Source organism: Dipodomys ordii, unplaced genomic scaffold (assembly GCF_000151885.1).
Source record: "Dipodomys ordii isolate 6190 unplaced genomic scaffold, Dord_2.0 Scaffold12, whole genome shotgun sequence".
Lineage (NCBI taxonomy): Eukaryota > Metazoa > Chordata > Mammalia > Rodentia > Heteromyidae > Dipodomys > Dipodomys ordii.
The window spans coordinates 732,308-752,012 of NW_012267228.1; the positions used below are offsets into that span (position 1 = coordinate 732,308).

Consider the following 19,705-nt stretch of genomic DNA (forward strand, 5'->3'; position numbering starts at 1 on the left):
CCTCACTGAAGCAGAGCATGCTCCCCACGGCGCCCCAGAGCGGCCGGAGCCCAGTGTCCCCGGTGCCCCGTGCCCCGTGCCCCCAGAGCCCAGTGCCCCGGCGCCCTGTGCCCTCAGAGCATCGTGACTTGGTGCCCTGTGCCCCAGAACCCAGTGCCCCCAGCGCCCCGTGCCCAGGCGCCCCCAGAGCCCAGTGCTCCCGTGCCCCATGCCCCCGCGCCCCAAGAGCCCAGTGCCCCCACGCCCCGTGCCCCCAGAACCCAGTGCCCCCGCGCCCCATGTCCCCATGTCCCCGCGCCCCATGCCCCCAGAGCCCAGCACCCCCGCGCCCCATGTCCCCACGCCCCCAGAGCCCAGAGCCCCCGCGCCCCATGTCCCCATGCCCTCAGAGCCCAGTGCCCCAGCGCCCCGTGCCCCCAGAGCCCAGTGCCCCCAGCGCCCCATGCCCCGGCGCCCTGTGCCCTCAGAGCCTCGTGCCCCCGGTGCCCCATACCCCCAGAGCCCAGTGCCCCCAGCGCCCCGTGCCCCGTGCCCCCAGCGCCCCGTGCCCCGGTGCCCTGTGCCCTCAGAGCCTCGTGCCCCTGGTGCCCCATGCCCCCAGAGCCCAGTGCCCCCAGCGCCCCATGCCCCGGAGCCCTGTGCCCTCAGAGCCTCGTGCCCCTGGTGCCCCATGCCCCAGGACGTTCTCAGCGTGCCCTCAGCTGGCTTCCTGCACTGACTGTCAGCCCAGCTTCGCCTCATAAATAGATCTGCTGCCGCCCGTGGAGATCTTGCTGGCACTGCCACGCAGCCTCCCCAGGGCCCTCGCCGCCCGGGCACCTGTCGCTGGTGATGGTTGGCAGACACATCAGTCACCGCACGAATCTCATTTTCTCTACACGCGCATTTTCCACTCAAACAAGCGGATGTTGAGAGGCAGGAATCTCACACGCCAGAGCGGGCCTTCCCACGGCCCCCATGCCCACAGCTGTCTTCTTACCCCCGTCCTCCCAGCGGGGCACAGGCAGAACTCCCCGAGCAGACCGCCTGGGCCTTCTCAGGGCGGCGTGGGGACCGGCGATGCTGGCCGGCCACCCCCCTGCCGGGCCATCAGAGGGCAGAGCGCATGGGCCAGAAAGGGAGCTGAGAGACAGGCACGAGCGTCCAAGACGCGGCCGGGTAGAGCCGGTTAGGAGACCTGGCCGAAGACACCACCAAGTGGACAGAGCGTGAGTTCTGGCTAGTCTCTCGCTGTGCGGCCTTTGGGATGCAAGGGAGTTCCTCAGCCTCCACTCTCTCACTCTGGAGGGGACTGAGAGAGGGCCTGGCATGCGTCACACAGCCACCACGGCCAGGCGGCCTTGGGATCGGTGGGTGGGTGGGGGTCAGAGGGAATCCGGAGATCATCTCGGCAGTCTCCAGCCGCTCTGTGGATTGCAGCCACCTGTCCAGAGCGCAGGCCCCTCCCCAGCCCTCTGCCCCCCGCACCCCCGCCTCCCGCGCGTAGCCCTGGTCCCTGCTGGAGCCAGGTCCCCCCAAAGACCCCACTCCTCCTTGCCACCCCACGGCATGGCGGCCAGCATGGCCCTGTGCGCGAGGCTAGGACACAGAGCAGAGGGGAAGGGAAGTGGGAAGAGAAGGAAGCGCAGGCCCTCTGTGCCTGTGTCTTGATCGTTTCCGCTCAGCGGTGTCAGTGCTGAGTCTGTGTCTTCCCCAAAGGGCTGCCCAGGCCTCGGTTTCCCCACAGGCGCACTCAAGATTCCAAGAGTGAGACTTGAAACACGATCACCGGGGTCCAGCCATGCCTGGCTCTGGGGGCCATTGTTATGATCAAGCCCCGCCCTCACTGTGACTCTAGCTCCTGTGTGCATTTGTGTGCATGGCTGAGAGGTGGAGGTGGACCCCACTTCTATGCGCTGGAGTTCTGGGGGGGGGCAGGACGGATGGTTTGTAACAACACACACGGGTGCTGTGCGCCTGGAGGGCGGGCGGGGGGGAGGGCTACTGACCCATCGCCATGTGGCTCTGTGGCTGGCTGGCATCGGGGGAACTTCCTGGACCCCAGGTTTGGTGCGGCCCACCTCGGGGGACCTGGCCGCTTGTACCTCTGGCATGTGCGCAGGCCCAGGCGATTCCCACGGCCTTGCGCAGGGCTGACGCTGCTCCCCGGGGCTCGCAGAGGCAGCAGGCCACCCAGCAGACCTGGGGCTGGTTCTGGAATCCTGGCAGGCACTTTCACCCCCTGCCCTCCACGCCCCGTCAGGAAGGACCAGGGCCTCAAGCCCAGCACCCCACCAAAACCAAGTGTCAGCTGCCTGTGTGCCCTGGCGAGTCTCGGCCTCGTCCCCTCCGTGAGCCTCCTGGGTGCCCGCAGCAGGGCATTCACACCGGCACAGTGGCAGTCCTTGCCCCACACCCCTGCTCCCTGTGTCCTGTGCCACCCTGGGGTGCGCGGCCACAGAGAGGTCACCTCCACTGAGCATTTGCCCAGGGTGCTTTTAAGTTCCTGAGCACTGCTGGCCGCTCTTCACCCGGGCCACCCCGGGAGGGTGCTTATCACAGCCCCGCCCCAGGCCTTCCTCAGGATAGTCCCCGCCCCTCGGATTCATTTTGTGGGCTAGGTCCTTCCACTCAGGCCTGGAACATCTCCCTCGGCTCCGCACTCCTGGGCCAGGCCCACAACCCCAGCCACGTAGCTTCCCCTGCGCCCTGGCCCAGGCCCATGACCTTCCCTCCACCCCCCTCCCCCATCCCTGGGCGTGGCATCGGGCAGGGCTCAGGAGGAAGCCGCAGCTGACAGCTCTGGGGAAAGTGCGTGGTGGCTCCCAGCACACCCGTGCAGGCAGTGGGCTGGCTTCTGCCTCCATGCAGGCGTGGCTGGCCCTCCCATACACATCCCCTGGGAGCTTTCATGGAGGTGGCTTTTCTCCAGAGGTGCCCAGGGCTGCAGAGGGGAAGTGCACCGCCCTGGGTGACGATGGGCAGGGAGTCCACCCCGGCCCGCAGCGCCCCTGCTTTCAAATACAGAGAAAAGAAGCGCTGCGTGCCCGCCGCGGCAAGAATCCACGCTGGGGTCTGGGTCCCGCTGCAGACGGCCCACGGGACGCAACGCCCGGGCTTCCTCGGGCTTCCAGGAGAATGGAAGACGCAGCTCCGGTGTGGAGCGTGGCATGGCCCAGGCCCGGTGGATCTGCTGTTAGTCCTGATGAGCCTCGGAGCAGCTGCGGCCTCTTGGAGCCTCAGTTTGCTCATCTGTGAGGGGGACACAGTCCCGACCTCACAGGGCTTCTGTTGGGATTAAGTAAGTGCTCAGCGAGTGCTCCTGTCGTCAGCGGGGGCAGGCCTCTGTGGCATCTGGGAACCCAGAACACAAGCCGCTCTGTGCCCAGGCCGTGGTTGGCACTTCAAAACACTGTCTGCAATGAACAGCTGTCGTCCTGGTGGTGGACAAAGGTACGGTGAGGAGGATGAAGTTCCATGCAGCCAGTGTCTTTATCTGGTTGATGTGAAAACTGTATCTCCCAACATCCTTTGCAGGTAGGAATGGCCAGGACTGTGTTCCCTCCAGTGAGGAGTGGGGGGCCCCGCTGGGCTCTAGCTGCTCGCTTCCTCCTCCCTTGGCCCTCTTGTCTTGCTAGCTGACCTGCAAAGAGTAGAGCCTGGAAACAGGAGGGCACTGGGCTGCTCGGTTGAGCCCAGATCAGCGCTCACACCTGAGCCGGGCCGGTGCCCGGAAGCCCTCGGTGCACACTGCAGGCCAGAGGCCAGAGGTTGCTAAAGGCGGCTGGGAGCATGGGGGAGGGGCAGGAGGGAGGTCCTGCACAACACAATGCAAATGCAGACAACGCCCCTGTGGGCACCCAGGAAGCCGCCCAGCCCAGAATTCTCCAGGACTGGTTTGTGGACTGCAGGAAGTGTTTCCACGTTATCACCCAGACGTGGAAAGCGCTCCCTTTTCTTTTCCTCGCCGGGCAGTGCGCTGGGCAGCAGCCCGCCAGGGCCCGCCCTCTGCGCCAACTCTGGTCCAGGCAGCGGACAGAGGCTAGGGCAAGGAGCCTGGGCTTCCACATCCCTCCCCAGGGTTCTTTCCCCTGCCGGCCTCAGGAGCTGCCCCTCCCTCCTCTCCCTGCCTCCTCCTTCCGGGGTCCATCCCCTCCCCTCTTCTCTCAAGGCTGTTCCCATTTTGAAGCGTGTAGCCGCTTGGAGATACCAGGGGGCCCCTGAGTCCCGGCCACTGGCCACCGGCCCGGCCGCTGGGTCGTTAGAAAGCCCCGTGGAGTTGTACAAGCAGCCTGGGAGCAGCTCCCAACATCCACTTCCTCTCCAGCGTCTCAGTGCCCCTGTCCAGGGCAGCGTGGTGCCGGGAGAGGCCGGCACGGCTCCCGCCCCTTCCTGTCCCCGGTGCTTTGGGCACCAAGGCCAAGGCGGACAGTGCTCCCTTCTCTTCCCCAGATGGGATTTTCTTTTTTTTATTATTATTATTTTATTTGTGAACATACTGTACAGAGGGGTTACAATTACATGGGCAGGATAATGCATACATTTCTTTTTTTTAAATTTTATTTTATTTGTGAACATACTGTACAGAGGGGTTACAGTTACATGGGCAGGATAATGCGTACATTTCTTACCAAGCATTGCAGCCTCCTCCTTTGTTTACCCTTCACATCCCTTCCCAGCCTCCCCCTTCCCCCCCCAATCCCAATCCTTCTCCTTCCCCCTCCTTCCCCCCCCCTTCAAAAGGAAGAGGCAGGGTACAGTCGCAAGTCCCAAGCCAGTGGGGGATAAACCCAGTGTGTTGACAGGACGCGCTGGAGGCCGCCGGGGAGGGTCAGGAGCCCAGCAGACACAGGCGAATGGCCGCCTCCTGGTGGTGGGAGGTGATCGGCAGCCCTCCGCTTCCCCGCTTCCCTACTAAGGTGCAGGACGTGGTCTTGGAGGACTGGCACCTGAGAGCACTGTTCTGGCTGGAGAGGGCTGGTTCTGGCCTGTGAGGGTGAGACTGAGCAGAGCCGGGGCACCAGCTCCTCTCAAACCCTCGGCCACAGCGAGGGGCTCCCCGAACTGGCCACCGTGGGCGTTGTTGTTGCCCGAACTTCTATGCTGATCAGAATAATGACGACAGGCTTGGGGAGGAAAAGCAATGAAGAGTTTATGAATTGGCTGGCGAATGAAGGTTTGCAGGGGTGTAGAGTCCCAGACTGCAGAGCCCGTCCTGGGGAGGAGGATGGCTTTATAAGGGGAGCCCCAAGCTCTTGGCAGTTTTTGTTTTTGGTGGTGGTGGTCACGGGGCTTGAACTCTGGCCTGGGTGCTGTCCCTCAACTCTTCAGCTCAAGGTGAGCGCTCTACCACTTGAGCCACAGCGCCATGTCCGTTTTTCTAGTGGTTTATTGGAGATAAGAGTCTCACGGACTTCTGTGCCTGGGCTGGCTTTGAACCGCGATCCTCAGATCTCAGCCTCCTGAGTAGCTGGGATGACAGGCGTGAGCCACCGGCGCCCAATTTCTTGGCAGTTTTGTAGACCACTTATCTCCATTGGCATCAGTGTCTAGTCCCCTTGTTGCCAGCTCTGAGGTTGAGTCTTGCCAATCCGCGTATCTCCTATTGGGACCCATGTCTGTCCGTCAGTTGGGTGAGTCCTGAGGCCAGGTGTGGGGGTGAACGGTTTCCTCTGGAGGAAGGGGCATGGCCCCACCAGATCAGGCTCAGTAGGTGATCCTAAGAGTTTTCATTGCACCGGTGGGGGTGGCTCACACCTGTGATCCTAGCGCAGGGGAGGCTGTGATCTGGAGGATTTGATAGTTCTCGGAATGGGTTTGGATGAGTTACAAGTCTGTTCTTTCTCCTGGAGGGGCTGCACAATTTCCCCAGGATTGCTGGCTCTTGTTTTTGAAAGTACCATGCTACTCCTAAGGCTCCTTGCTTTATTTGCTATTTGAATATCTTTTTTTTTTTTGGGCCCGGTCGTGGGGCCTGAACTCTGGGCCTGGGCGCTGTCCCTCAGCTCTTCAGCTCAAGGCTAGCACTCTACCACTTGAGCCACAGCACCACTTCCGGCTTTTTTCTTTTTGTTTATGTGGTGCTGAGGAATCGAACCCAGTGCCTCATGCATGCAAGGCAAGCGCTCTACCACTCAGTCACCTTCCCAGCCCCTCTTATTTTTTTTAATGTCTCTTTTTTCCTCTCTCCTTCCCTTCGTCCCTTCCTCCCTGCGGCCCTTGATATATCTCTCCCCCAAATTGCCTGTCCTAGCCACATTTTATCTGTGCCAACACTGGGGTTTGAAATCTAAGCCTTGTGTGGCTGCCTGGCTTTCTCACGCACCACTGGTGCTCTACCACTTGAACCATGCCTGCAGCTCTCTATCACTCCATCACTCAATTTTTTCTCTAAATAAATCCTGAAAGGAAAACAATGATACTGAAGCCTGACTAGTGACTTTACTGTGCTAGATGTAAGAAATATTGTTTTATAAACATTTCCTGAATCGCTCAAGGCTACCACTTGAGCCACAGGGCCACTTCTGGAGATAAGGGTCTCAAGGACATTCCTGCCCAGGCTGGATTTGAACCATGATCCTCAGATCTGAGTAGTTAGGATTATAGGCATGAGCCACCTGCGCCTTTTGTTATTTTAAAAGCATATTACAAGTACATAGTTTTCATGGCATTAATTGATATCAAGGGTAGATTCTTTTTAATATCTGATTTACTTTGTAAATTTGGAGTTTTGACTCCATACAAAAAGCTTTTGATCCTGCCTAACTGAATCTAAAGGAATATTTTCTCTTCTTTCTTTGAAGAAACTGAAAAATAAGATTCAGACTTCTAGCCATCATTTTTAAATCACTGGAACAAATTTGCTATGAATGTTTTTAAAACCATTGAACAGTTATATCTTGGCACTCTTAGAAGCTTGTCACTTCCGGTTTTAATTTCAGAGAGAATGTTTTCCCCTGGCTTAAGGTAATTGAAGGCATTGTTATTATGACAAAGCATATACAGCACACACACGTGCATTTGGTCACTCTGAGTGTGCAAGCGCGTGCCTTTGCGTGTCCTCATGACGCCAGGCAGGCGCGACCAAGCCATCTCCATTGCTGCCACACGGGCGTCCGCCACAAACCCTCTTCTTAGCTTCTAGAACATGTGATTCCCTTTTTGCATTTGAGGTTTTTGCCTTTTGACTACTTTGAGGTTCTTCTTTGAAAGAGTAGCTTCAAATGCTACTTGTTTCTCCATGATGGACTTGTGTCACTGAGCTCAGTAATGTCAGCTTCCAGGATGCCTTTCTGTTTGTAAGACTGAATAATCTTCCACTCGAAGGAGAGACTACACTTTGTGCATATTCTATGGTTCCCGACACTGGTTGTTTCTGTCTTTGAGTACTGGTAATCATCGTGTTAACAGCATGGTACACATCAATGCAGTTCTCTCGGCGTATATATATTTCCTGGGTCTTGTCATAATTGATGATACCTAGTGTTTGTACACCTAGTTTGACTAGAGAAACTTAATTATTGGAAAGTGTCCTAAGCGATCACATATTAAAAGCAGTACAAACCAACCCAAGCCATGTCATGTGGAACCCAGCCCACAGGTCTTCCCTGAGGACCCACGGAGAGCCAGTCAGCGTGTGACTTAACTTTCTTTTATGTATTTTCCATACACATATTATATATTTCCACTTGTATCAAGCTAAATAAATTTAACAGAAAAAGCATAGCCCTATAATTTCACATAAACTGCAGCACATCCCTTGTGCCGTAAGAGTTAGTTCTGATGCCCTGACATTGTTCATCCTAAGGAAACTTACTTATCACTGAAGAATCAACTACTTACTCTCTCCTTACATATGGATCTCAAAACGATAATTATACGCTTTTCGATACTGATGAACACCAGGGGGCTGACTGTCGCATAGCTATGGGCCTCGAGAAGCTGGATACAATAAAATATTGGATCATCATTTAATGTAAGTCTTGAGTAGGAGACGAGGCTATCCAAAATGGACATGGCCATAAAGAAACTCAGGAGCAGCAGAATGGTCCAGGTGGCCCTTTGCTCTGGGGAAGTCCTTGAGGTGAGGCTGGTCCTATGAAGATGCCGGGAACGCCTCTTGTGCCTGCATAAGAAAAGCACCATGTACCCACTGGCGAAAGCCATGAGCCCCATACACAAGACTTCCCTGAAGGTCAGCAGTTTGGAAAATACGTGCTGGTAGGGGTGAGGCAAGGGTGAAAGAGAGCAAGACTCAGAGACATACATAAGATTTTCTGAGGTCAGATTGGGGGTAGCAATAATAGAGATTAAGAGGTGACTGCTAATGGATATATAGAAGACCCACAGGAGGAGGAGGAGACACAGGCTGTGGTGTAGGGATTTATGTTTGAACTTTGCCAAACAGGAGCTTCTGGGGCTGAGGGTGATGGCCTGGAGGATACTCAGCAGGCAGGTGAGGCAGACAGACAGGCCCCTGACCAACCTGTATATGAGGATAAGACATTTACACGTGATGTCATCCCAATCATTCTTGTACCCAAAAATGTCCATAGCTATGTACCCTGCGGTTATCAGCATTGCTAAGTGTACAAGGGCCAAGAGACCAATAGGCAGGTCAGTGGATTTGGGCTTGAGTCGGAGAACAAATATGAGGAAGTGGAAGAGGAGAAGGATGACATTGGCTGAAATGCCAAAGCCAACTTCAGAGAAAAAGGTGTTTCTTATGTTGATGTTTCTGTGCATTCTGTTGTTTTTACTCATCTTTGTGGGGAAAAGAAGCATATGGTAAATACCTGAGGAAAAACCAACAACAACAAGGAAAATGTTACAAATGTCATCAGCTTCGTGAATCTCTGCCAACACAATTTCCCTCATTAAAGTATAAAGACTCCAAGACTTATTCCACATGAAAACCCAGCTCCACCTCACACCTCTGGAAACCCATGGCACACCCCATCTCGGCACGTTCTATGTGACTTAATTACCTGTTCCACTGTGAGGTTTCTATAAACAAAGCAGTGGGAAAGAAGACAGAAAATCAGTGAAAAGACACGTGGCAAGCAAGACTTTAAAAAATCAAGATCCAACTACTTGCTGCCTACAAGAACATATCTCACACAGACAAGTATAGGCCTAGCATGAAAGGTTACAAAAAGATCCTCTAAGTAAACGGACCTCAGAAGCAGGTAGGAGTAGCCAGTCATGCCTGATAAAACAGATTTCAAATGAAAATGAGAGGAAACAAAGAAGGTGATATCATATTAATAAGGTGAGTAATCAAGAGGAAATAGTGATTGTTAACATATACACACACCCAGTGTTCATTCAACATACACTTTTGGACTTACAAGCACTGGTAGACCATAGCACAATAATAACGTGGACTTCAGTATTGTGCTGTCACCAGCACAAAGGTCATCCAAACAGGCACACACACACACAAATAAAAAGAGACAGTACAGATCACATCAACTTGACAAACTACAGAAGGCTTTATCTAACATAACAAATATACAATACACATTCTGTTCTGCTACCCACAGAACTTTCTCCAAAATAGATCCTAATTTAGGACTTAATGTAAGTCTTAGAAAATACAAACCACTAAAGTAATCACTTGTATTCTATCAGGTTTAATCCCATTATAGAATTAAACTAAAACTCAATAGCAAATGAAACTACAGAAAATACTTGGACACATTAAGATTAAAGAATATATTGTTAAATGACCAGCAGTCTTTGAAGAAAAAAGAGGAGAAATAAAAAATCAACCCAATGAAAGAAAACCTACTGGAACTATTAGAATATGCAAAGACAGTAAAAAGAGGAAAGTTTATATAGTTTATATGCCCACATTAAAAACAGCAGGAACAACAAGAAAACACCCAGCGCACTAACGATGCACATCAGATGCTAGAAATAAAAGAGCTGGCCAAACCTAAAATGAGCAGATGGAAACAAAGGATGTGCAGAATGTAATGAAATAGAGACTGAAAAAATTATATGAAGAGTCAGTGAAACAAAAAGTTGGTTCTTTGAGAAATGAAGTTGATAAACCTCTAGCTAATCTAAGCAAAAAGAGGAAGGACAGTACCCAAATTAATAAAATTAGAGATTAAAGAAAAGTTCTCACAATAAACACCAATAAAATCCAGATGACAAGGTGACTCTTTGGAAATCTATATTCAAACTAATAAAAATATCTAGAATAAATGGACCAATTTTTCAATACATTTGACCTATCAAAATTGGACCATGAAGATACAAACTACTTAAACAGGCTTATAAGGAACAATGATATTGAAGCAGAAAAATTTATTTTAAGTCTCCTAACAAAGAAAAGGCCATGACCTGATAGATTCACTGTAAAATTCTATCAGACATTAAGAAAAAAACAACCTTTAAAGAAAATATTCCTCAAACTTTTCCATGGCAGAAAGGACCCTGCCAGCTCACTCTTTGAAGCCATATTACACTCACTGCAAAGCCAAACAAGGACAGGAAAAAAAAAGAGATTTATAAGCCAATCACTTTTATGAATATAGACACAAAATTTCTCAATAAAATTCTTTTTTTGTGTGTGTGTGGGGGGGTCCGATCGTGGGACCTGAACTCTGGGCCTGGGCGCTGTCCCTCAGCTCTTCAGTTCAAGGCTAGCATTCTACCATTTGAGCCACATGCCACTTCCGGCTTTTTTTTTCTGCTTATGTGGTGCTGAGGAATTGAACCCAGGGCCTCAAGCATGCAAGGTGAGCACTCTACCACTGAGCCACCTTCCCAGCCCTCAATTAAATTCTTGCAAACCCAATGCAGCAACACATTAAAAAGATCACACACGAGGATCAAGTAGTCTGCATTCCATGGATGCAAGAATGGTTCAACCAAAATCAAAGTATGTGAGATAGCACAGGGCTCAAAGACAAGAATCACATTGCCACTAGACACCGGTGGCTCACACTTGTAATCCTAGCTGCTCAGGAGGCTGAGATCCGAGAACTGCCATTCAAAGGCAGTTCAGGCAGAAAAGCCCATGAGATTCTTATCTTCAATTAGCCAGCAGAAGGCTGGAATGGAGGTATGGCTCAATTGGAAGAACTCTAGTCTTGAGCAAAAAAGATAAGGGACAGTATTCAAGCCCCAGTACCAGCATTAAAAGAAAAAAATCACTAGTGATATCAATTGATGCAGGAAAAAAGCCTTTGGTGAAATTCAATATCCTCTTACGATAACAGCTCTGAAGAAACTAGCAATAGGTGAAATGTACCTTAGTACAAAAAAGCCATTATATATGAAAGATCTATAGCCAATATCATACTAAATGTGGGAAAACTGAGGTCATTTCTTCTAAAGTGAAGAATGAGACAAGAATGTCTACTCTCCCACTTTTATTTAATATTATACTGGAATTCCTAGCCAGAACAAAAAGTAGGAGGAAACAACAAAATGGATTCAAATAGGGAAGGAAGAAGTCAAATTACCCCTATTTGCAGACGGCATGACCCTCTATGTAAAGGGTCTCAGGGCTTCCCCTTCAAACATCTAGAACTGATAAACACCTTCAGCAACATAGACAACACGAAAGCAGCACACAAAAGTGAGCAGCTGCTCTGCACACCAACAATGAGCACACGGAGAAAAAAGCCAGAGAACGATCCCATTCACAACAGCCACAAAACATCCAATGCCCACGTGTACACTAAAGAAGCAACGGACCTCTACAGTGGAAGCTATAGAACCTTGAAGAAGAGAAATCAAGGAAGACATCAGAAGGAGGAAAAACTTCTCATATTCCTGGACTGGCAGAGTTAGTATCACCCACTGGCCATACTACCAAACGCATTCTACAGATTTGATCACTTTTCTATTTCATAGAAATTGAAAAATCAATCCAAAAGTTAGTAAGAGAGCATAAAGACACCAGATAGCAAAAACAATCTTGAGCAAAAAGAGCAATGCTAGAGGTATCATGATACTAGACTTCCAATTATACTATAGAACTCTAGTAACATATCGGCATGGTAGTGGCAAAAGTGGACATGAAGAAACAGAATAGAAGACTTATAAATAAAACCACACAGCTCCAGTCATCTAGCTTTTGATAGGAGCAAAAAACCAAAAACAAACATACCACACATGCACACACATACAACCAATCCCAACCCCCCCCCCCCGCACACAATCCTCTGGAAAAAATAACACAGCCCCTTCAATAATCATTGCTGGTAAAACTGGTCACCAACATGCTGGAGACTAAAGCTAGACACCATCTCACTTGCTGAACAAAAGCCGACTGCAAACTGGTTAAAGATCAGCATGTAAGCTCCGAAACTGAAACTATCACAAAAAAACTGAGGGGAAACTCTAGAAGATATAGGCACAGGGAATTATTGTCTTTTGAATAGGAGTCCAATTGCTCGGCAAATTAGTACAAAAATTGACAGATGGGATAGCATCAAACCAAAAAGTTTCTACACATCAGAAGAAACAATTATCATGGCTAAGAAACAGCCCACAGAATGGTAGAAAAATGTTGGCCAACTATTAATTGGACAAAGAATTAATATCCAGAATATATAGGGAACTCGAAACCTCAATGAGAAAAGAAGAAATAGTCCAACCAATAAAGTTACAGTGCACTGAGAAGACAATTCTCAGACAAGACATACAAACAGATGGATTTTTTAAATGTTGAACATCCTGAGCCATAAGAGAAATGCAAATCAAAATTACACTAAACTTCCATCTCATCCCAGGCAGAACAGCAATCATCAAAACACAAACCATAACCAGTGCAGAGAAGGATGTGGGGAAAATAGCAACCCGCATCCACACCAGTGGATGGTGAGCTAGTACATCCACTCTAGAGATTAGTATGGAGGCTCCCGAAATGCTAAAAAGAGACCCACAGTATGACCCTACCAGACTGCACTTGGGAATGTGTGCCAAGGAGTATCAATCAGTGCACAAGAGAGATACCTGCATACCCTGGTTTGCAGTGACTTTGTTCATAATAGCCAAATTGTTGAGTCAGCTGAGGTGTCCAACTACTGATGAACAGATAAAGAGAACATGGTACATTACAAAGCTGTAAAGGAAATGAAATTATGTCATTTGCAAGAAATGGATGAATATGGAGATTATCGTGAGTGGGATAAGCTAAGATCAAAAAGTCACTTATTCTCACTCGTTCACGGTAGACCTAAAAGGCATGCGCACACACCCATGCGCATCCACACCGTGGAGCATCGCGTCCATGGATGAGGATGTCCTAAGAAATCTCACTGGGAGATGTTGAACAACAGAGTGGCAGGGAGCGTGGGAAGAACACACTAGAGAGGTTATTCTGGTAACAATCGAATAGATGGGAATGGCAGATAACAGGATGAATGCCTGATACAATTAGCATACATATCAAAAATGCAGGACCGGAGTAGAGCAGGCTGGGGGGTTGAGTGTCAGCAGGAGAGGGAGGGTCGAAGAGGGTGAGCTGCGTGGGAGCTGGCGAAGCCTGCTGGGATGGTCTAATAAGGGCAGGCCGGGTGGGGTGGGGGGACCGGCACGGGGGAGGCAGGACGGGGACTCCATGAAACTCCCTCGTACAACTAATACATGCTAATGAAAATGAAAATCTTTTAAAATTGCCGTCTCATTGAAAAGATTTCCGCACAAGTTTTCATGAGGCAAGCTCGGCGTCTCCCCTGTGCGGCCCAAGCTTCCGGCAGGCGGCGGCTCTACAGATTTTGATGAATTGGGATGAGAAGGATGACATAAAAGAGCAAAATAGTCTCAAAGACACATTTATGGGGCTTCCCTCAGGGCTGACTGTATGCTGTTGGCTATTGTCAGACTGTTGCTGGTTAAGAATATTCTAGCAGGGCACATAGTGCCGAATGTAAACTCTGAAATAAGACTGCCCACATTTGCAACGAGGATCTGCCTCTGTGAGGCTCTACAAATATGGCTGGCTTTATTGGCTGCATCCTGGAGACTTTCTGCATGGAAGAAGATGAAGTGCACATACCAAAGCTGGAGACGCTTCTGGCACATGTTGATGCCTATTGTTTTTATCACCATGCAGTTCCTCAGGCATGTGATCTGGGAGGATTAATGCAGTTATTTTAATGATTGATCAGCTCTGTCTCTTCCTGAAATGGAAAAGATAAACATTTCAGAAACAGTAGAATAACTGAGCAATCCCCGTTCAAAAGCTCTGGTGGGACTTTCAATCTTTCCTTTAAATCTCCCGATGGAATGGCGTGTGTCCTGTGTTTGCTTTGATGCCGGGCCAGCATAACTAGCTAGCGCAGGAAGAGGCCAGTGATCAAGTACAAGCAGGGACAGATGCCAATTCTTCCTTGTCAGGCATGTGAAATAGAACGGTAAGTCGAAATATAATCGAATAGACGGAGGGTCATTCATTCTACTTTGAGGCTCTAGTTAAAGGAAAGGTGTTCAACTAAAGCTTGAAAGACAGGTCTCACACAAATGTAAGATCTCTTTTCTCCTTCAAATATGCACTGCTCTCCAGACTTAAGAGGCCTGTCATAGAAGTTATGCTAGGAAATTTGGTGAATGATCTACTGGTAGAATATTTCTTGTAGCAAGCATGCATTTGCTCAAGGTAACTCATCGTACATGTAAGGTACAAAATATTGTAAATGTTTTCAGTCACACATTTGTGAAGTTCGCAGGTGTAAGGTATGATCATTTTGAGGCTGCTTAGACCATGTGGCTGTGTTAAATAAGATGCGGAGGGAAGCAAAAACGCGAAGCATTCACAAATGTGGGAAAGCACTTAGATTCAGAGCTGAGGGGGTAGTTGGTAAAGCATTTAAGAATGTGAGTTTCCCAAACACAGCAGTGGTACTCACTAGACCCAGTGTTGAGAGTGAACATGCAGGTGGGACGGGGGGGGGGGGAAACTGGGAGAGAAGGGGAAAGGGGTAACATCGTCCAAAAAGAAGTATGCACTGTAGCTGACTTAGGTAACTGTAACGCCTCTGTGTATCACCTGGGTAATAACAATAAAATATTTATAAAATAAATAAATAAAATAAAATAAATTTAAAAAGGGGCTGGGAAGGTGGCTCGGTGGTAGAGTGCTTGCTGAGCATGAATGAAGAGCTGGGCTCAGTTCCTCAGTACTACACACACAGAAAAGGCCGGAAGTGGCGCTATGGCTCTAGTGGCAGAGTGTTAGCCTTGTGCAAAAGAAGCTCAGGTACAGTGGCCAGGCCCTGAGTTCAAGACTCAGGACTGGCAAAAAAAAAAAAAAGCTAAAAAGCCAAGCAAGAACACAAGGCTGTGAGTTCAAGCCCCAGTACACACACACACACACACACACACACACACACACACACGGCTGGGCACTACCTCCTTTGTTATCACTAGTGGACAGCGAAGCTCGGAGGCGGGGCTGGACCTGCTTTCTGTGCAGGCGTGGGGATGACGTGCACGCCGGCCCTGCCCCCCTGTGGCTCAGTTTCCACTGGAAGCCGGGATGGGGACGAGGGGAGATGGCTGCACCCAGGAAAGACAAACCCGCCACCCACGTCAGCGCCCCACAGAGCAAGCCGAGCCCAGACCGCAGCGGACAAAGGCTCGAGGGGATTTGGGCAGGTGAACGGCAGCTGTTTCTGGAAAATAGGGTGATAATTACGTTTTCATTTTTTATAAATTATAAAGATTGTGGCTGCCGCTCAGGGCTTACAGGAGCTAGAATATTAACCAGCTGTATTTTTGTGCCAGTCCTGGGGCTTGAACTCAAGGACAGGGCACTGACCCCCAAATTTCCACCAAACAAAATGAGATTTGGGCATTTCTATTTATCAGAGAAATTAAAATGGTTTGTTTTTTGATGAATATTTTATGGAGAAAAATTTAGCAAAGACAAATACTGTTTCTGTCGGGCTCCTGCAAATTATATTCCTGGGTCCTTTGGAGCCAGGAAGTAGAAACTGCCCTCATGTTCATTCGTTTATTTCATGTTTGGTGACCTTGCAATCTCATCAGCGCACCTCCATTGTCTCTGAGTTTCTGACCGCTGGAAAACACACCAAAGGCCCCCATTAACTTGTAATTTATGGAACTAAATCAGGGCAACAAATGTTAGTGACTCTGTAGAAATGTGAGGTTGCCTTCTTACGAAGTTTTGAAGGAATATTTCATTTATTTCTAAAAACTCAGTTATTTTAAATTACTCAAACCACAGCATTCACTTAAACTAATAATAGAACTAATAGTTCTGTTTGACTTGTAAAGGCTCTAAGCAAGAATGAGGACAGTTAGTTAAAATATGAAATTAAAATATCAATCAGTTGAAGACTACGTGTCTTAAATAAAACTGTACTGCATGTGACGTGGGTGTGGCCATAGCCCATCAGTGGAGGTCATCTAGTTCAGAAAAGTAAATGCAAACCGAAAATTAATTAGTACTCCCGGTTAATTTTTGGAATCTCCGTATAAGGGAAATAATCTCCTTAGCACACCTGCCTTGAACAGAACCCCGTGCTCTGGGCTGAGTCTGATAGAGCTACATGGCCCTTCTGTTGCTGTGGAAACTGGCTGGCCATCCCAGGTTTCCTCTGTCCCAGCCTGCCTAGGACCTGCCCACCCGCTCTTCTCCTTCTGTGTTCAGCACACTTACCCAGACAGATGTGAACGGGAGGCCTCGCTGCACCGGAGAGGAACCTTGCAGGGCTGGGTAAAGAGCATTTCGACTCAGCTCTCCACGGGCCACACTGTCAGTGTGTGTGGGAAGGCCACAGGTCCCGCTGGGGAGCACAGGCCTGCGGCATGCCCGGTGGGCATTTCACCTGCATGCTGACTTCATTTCATTCCCTCCTGGATAATAGCAGTCTGGGGAGATCTGGGGTGAAAAGTTTTCCAGGTTCCCTTGCCGCGTGAGGGTGAGGGTTAGAAGGATCCCAGTCATGGAGACAGCAACTCATTTCACCCTCAGAGTCATCATTACCCGAAACCAGGTCCTCCATGTAAGAATGTTCCCGGAAGAGTGGCGGGCTGTGTGTTGTGTGGCGGGCCCATCTCATGGCAGCCACAGGAAGGCCACACCCCAGAGCAGAGGCAGCACAAAGTATGAAATAGATTTGAACTAGTTCTGTTGAGGATCAGATTCAAGGGATGACATATTATGCTTCCATTTGGTTCATCAAAGTTTACAATTGTTTCTGAACTAAATTTCCACCCATTGTATCGGACATATAATACTCCCTTGTGTACATTTATATTTCATACCACTGACATTTGCATCCCAGTGCACGTTCTGTGTCTGTGATCTATATACTCTGATTCAAAGGAGGTCCTCAGCTGCCCCCCCCCCCCAGTGAAGACTGCTGGACGGGGCTGCACACGTGAGGACGAGCAAGGAAAGTGCCCGGGCTCCTCACTTTCCTGGAGGCAGTGCAGAACTCACTGCTCTGTCTGCTGCTCCACTCAGTGAATTTGGGATCCCCCTAGCCCTGAGATACAAAGTAGGGATTTGGGGAACAAGAGGAAATCTACTTGATGAGAAGATTGCAAAGCTCCCTGCCAGTAGCAGCAGCTTCAAGTATACCAGGAAGGAAAGCTCCTACTGGGACTGCAGAATGGGAAAACTGACACCACTATGGAGCCCCTACTAGTTGTCCTCAGTTGGAGTGATACTGGGCACCAGGTCCAGTGCCCTCAGCAAGTGAGAGAATGATTGGCTACCAAGCCATGCACCAGTCCAGTAGTAAGGAAGGGCATCTCAACACAGCCACTAAACAACCTGCATGAACACTAGACTTTTTCAACCAAAAACTTCCAACCAATGACTAGACCTCAGGTGCACAAATTCCAGTGCACAAACAGAATGAAAAACTAGATAATATTGACTCCAAACTCAACAACTCTACAGTAATAAACTAATGCAATCTTGAAGAATTCAAAAGAATGAATATAAGAATGATTTGTAGAATTAAAGAAGAGAGAAAAACTTGGATTCCAAGGAAACCCAAGGAGTGCAATGAATAAGGGAGAAAATGCAGGTGTCAGACATGGAATCAACAAAGACACTGAAACTCTGTACATATACAGCTAAGTACATGAATGGTGAAATTGAGTTGAAAACCTGATCAATAGACTAGATCAAACTGAAGACAGACTATCAGGTGTGAAGACAGAGTGGTTAGGGTAATTATTTTAGAACATACAGCCAAAGATTAAAAAAAAATCTAAAGATGTATGAATGCACATACAAGACTTCTAAGACACCATTAAAAGACCAAATCATAGGCATAATAAGAGGAGAAGAGGTTCAAGGAAAAGGTATAGAAAATCAGTGAAACCCAAAAAGAAATGGTCATCCTGGTACCACAAACAAGACCAGACTTGTCCACGCTGTATTTTTCTGTCAGTCATGAGGCTTGAACCCAGGGCCTGGATGCTGTCCCTGAGCAATTTTGCTCAAAGCTAGCATCCTACCACTTTGAGCCACAGCTCCACTTCTGGTTTTCTGGTGGTTAGTTGGAGAAGAGTCTCATGGTCTTTCCTGTGTAAGCTGGCTTCGAAATATACACCTCAGCTTCCTGAATAGCTCCGATCACAGGCATGAGCCACCAGTGCCTAGCTCCCTGTGCATTATTACTAAAACATTAGTTACAACAAAAAAAGAATATTACAAATTGAAAAAAAGAAATAAGTCACATATGAAGTCAGAACCATCAGCATAACAGATTTCTTTTTTCTTTTTTTTTGTCAGTCGTGGGGCTTGAACTCTGGGCTTGGGTGCTATCCCTTAACTCTTCAGCTCAAGGTGAGCGCTCTACCACTTGAGCCACAGCGCCACTTCCAGTTTTCTAGTGGTTTATTGGAGATAAGAGTCTCATCGACTTTCCTGCTGGGGCTGGCTTTGAACCATGATCCTCAGATCTCAGCCTCCTGAGTAGCTAGGATTAGAGGCGTGAGCCACCAGCGCCCAGCACAGATTTCTTAATAGACACTATAAAAGCAAGAAGAGCATTAAGTGATGTCTGGCAAAACTTCAAATAAAATAACTGTCAAACTAGATTACTCATCAGTTTATCAATGTATCATGATTATTAATGATGCCACTATAAAGATTAAGATACAGTGGGAGGGGGGACCAAGATGGCGACGGGGCAGTAGGGAAACGCCACAGCTCTCTCCAACCACAAAGAGAGTTCGAGTTCCAACGCTTAATCTCCCCAAGAGACCGACAACAACAAAAAGACAAACACTCAGAGAAAAACCACAGGTGGGAAATAACAAAAAAAGAAAGAGAGGAAAAGAAGAATTTCAGAACAGAGAAGAGCGAAGACCCCTCCCCCAACCTTTACTGGCCGCGCGGCAGAGCGCCAAGCCGCCGGCCAGCCCGCCCGGCGGGGGCTGCCGGAGCCCCAGAGACACAGGGGGCTGCTTGCAGATCACCAGGTACCGGTTCGCAGAACAGCGGATCGCCAGGAACAGAGAAACCTACCAGCCTGGATTCTCCACGAGGATCCCACCCCCACCCCTAACTCTCCACGGGAGCGGAGAGGCTCCATCCCGCCAAAGCCGCCCGGCACCAGCAGCAAAGGAACCTGTCAGCAGACCACCCGCCAGATCACGATCGCAACGACCCAGCAGGGGCCACCCAACCCAGCCCGCAACCACCCCAACTGAACTCGGATTGCAACAACAACTGACGACCTACACCACACAGAAACAACCAGCTCCAGGGTGA

The 19,705-nt window shown here is 49.3% G+C and overlaps 1 protein-coding gene across 1 annotated transcript; it reads right to left on the reverse strand.

The window, feature by feature from the left end:
* Positions 1-5,009: 5,009 nt before the first annotated feature.
* LOC105981231 (vomeronasal type-1 receptor 48-like) lies at positions 5,010-8,742 on the reverse strand. The gene is made up of 2 exons (XM_013010325.1): positions 7,822-8,742; positions 5,010-5,105 (listed from the first exon to the last, which is right to left on the reverse strand). The coding sequence occupies exons 1-2, from the start codon at positions 8,740-8,742 to the stop codon at positions 5,010-5,012; spliced, it is 1,017 nt and encodes a 338-aa protein (XP_012865779.1).
* Between the last annotated feature and the right edge of the window lie 10,963 nt (positions 8,743-19,705).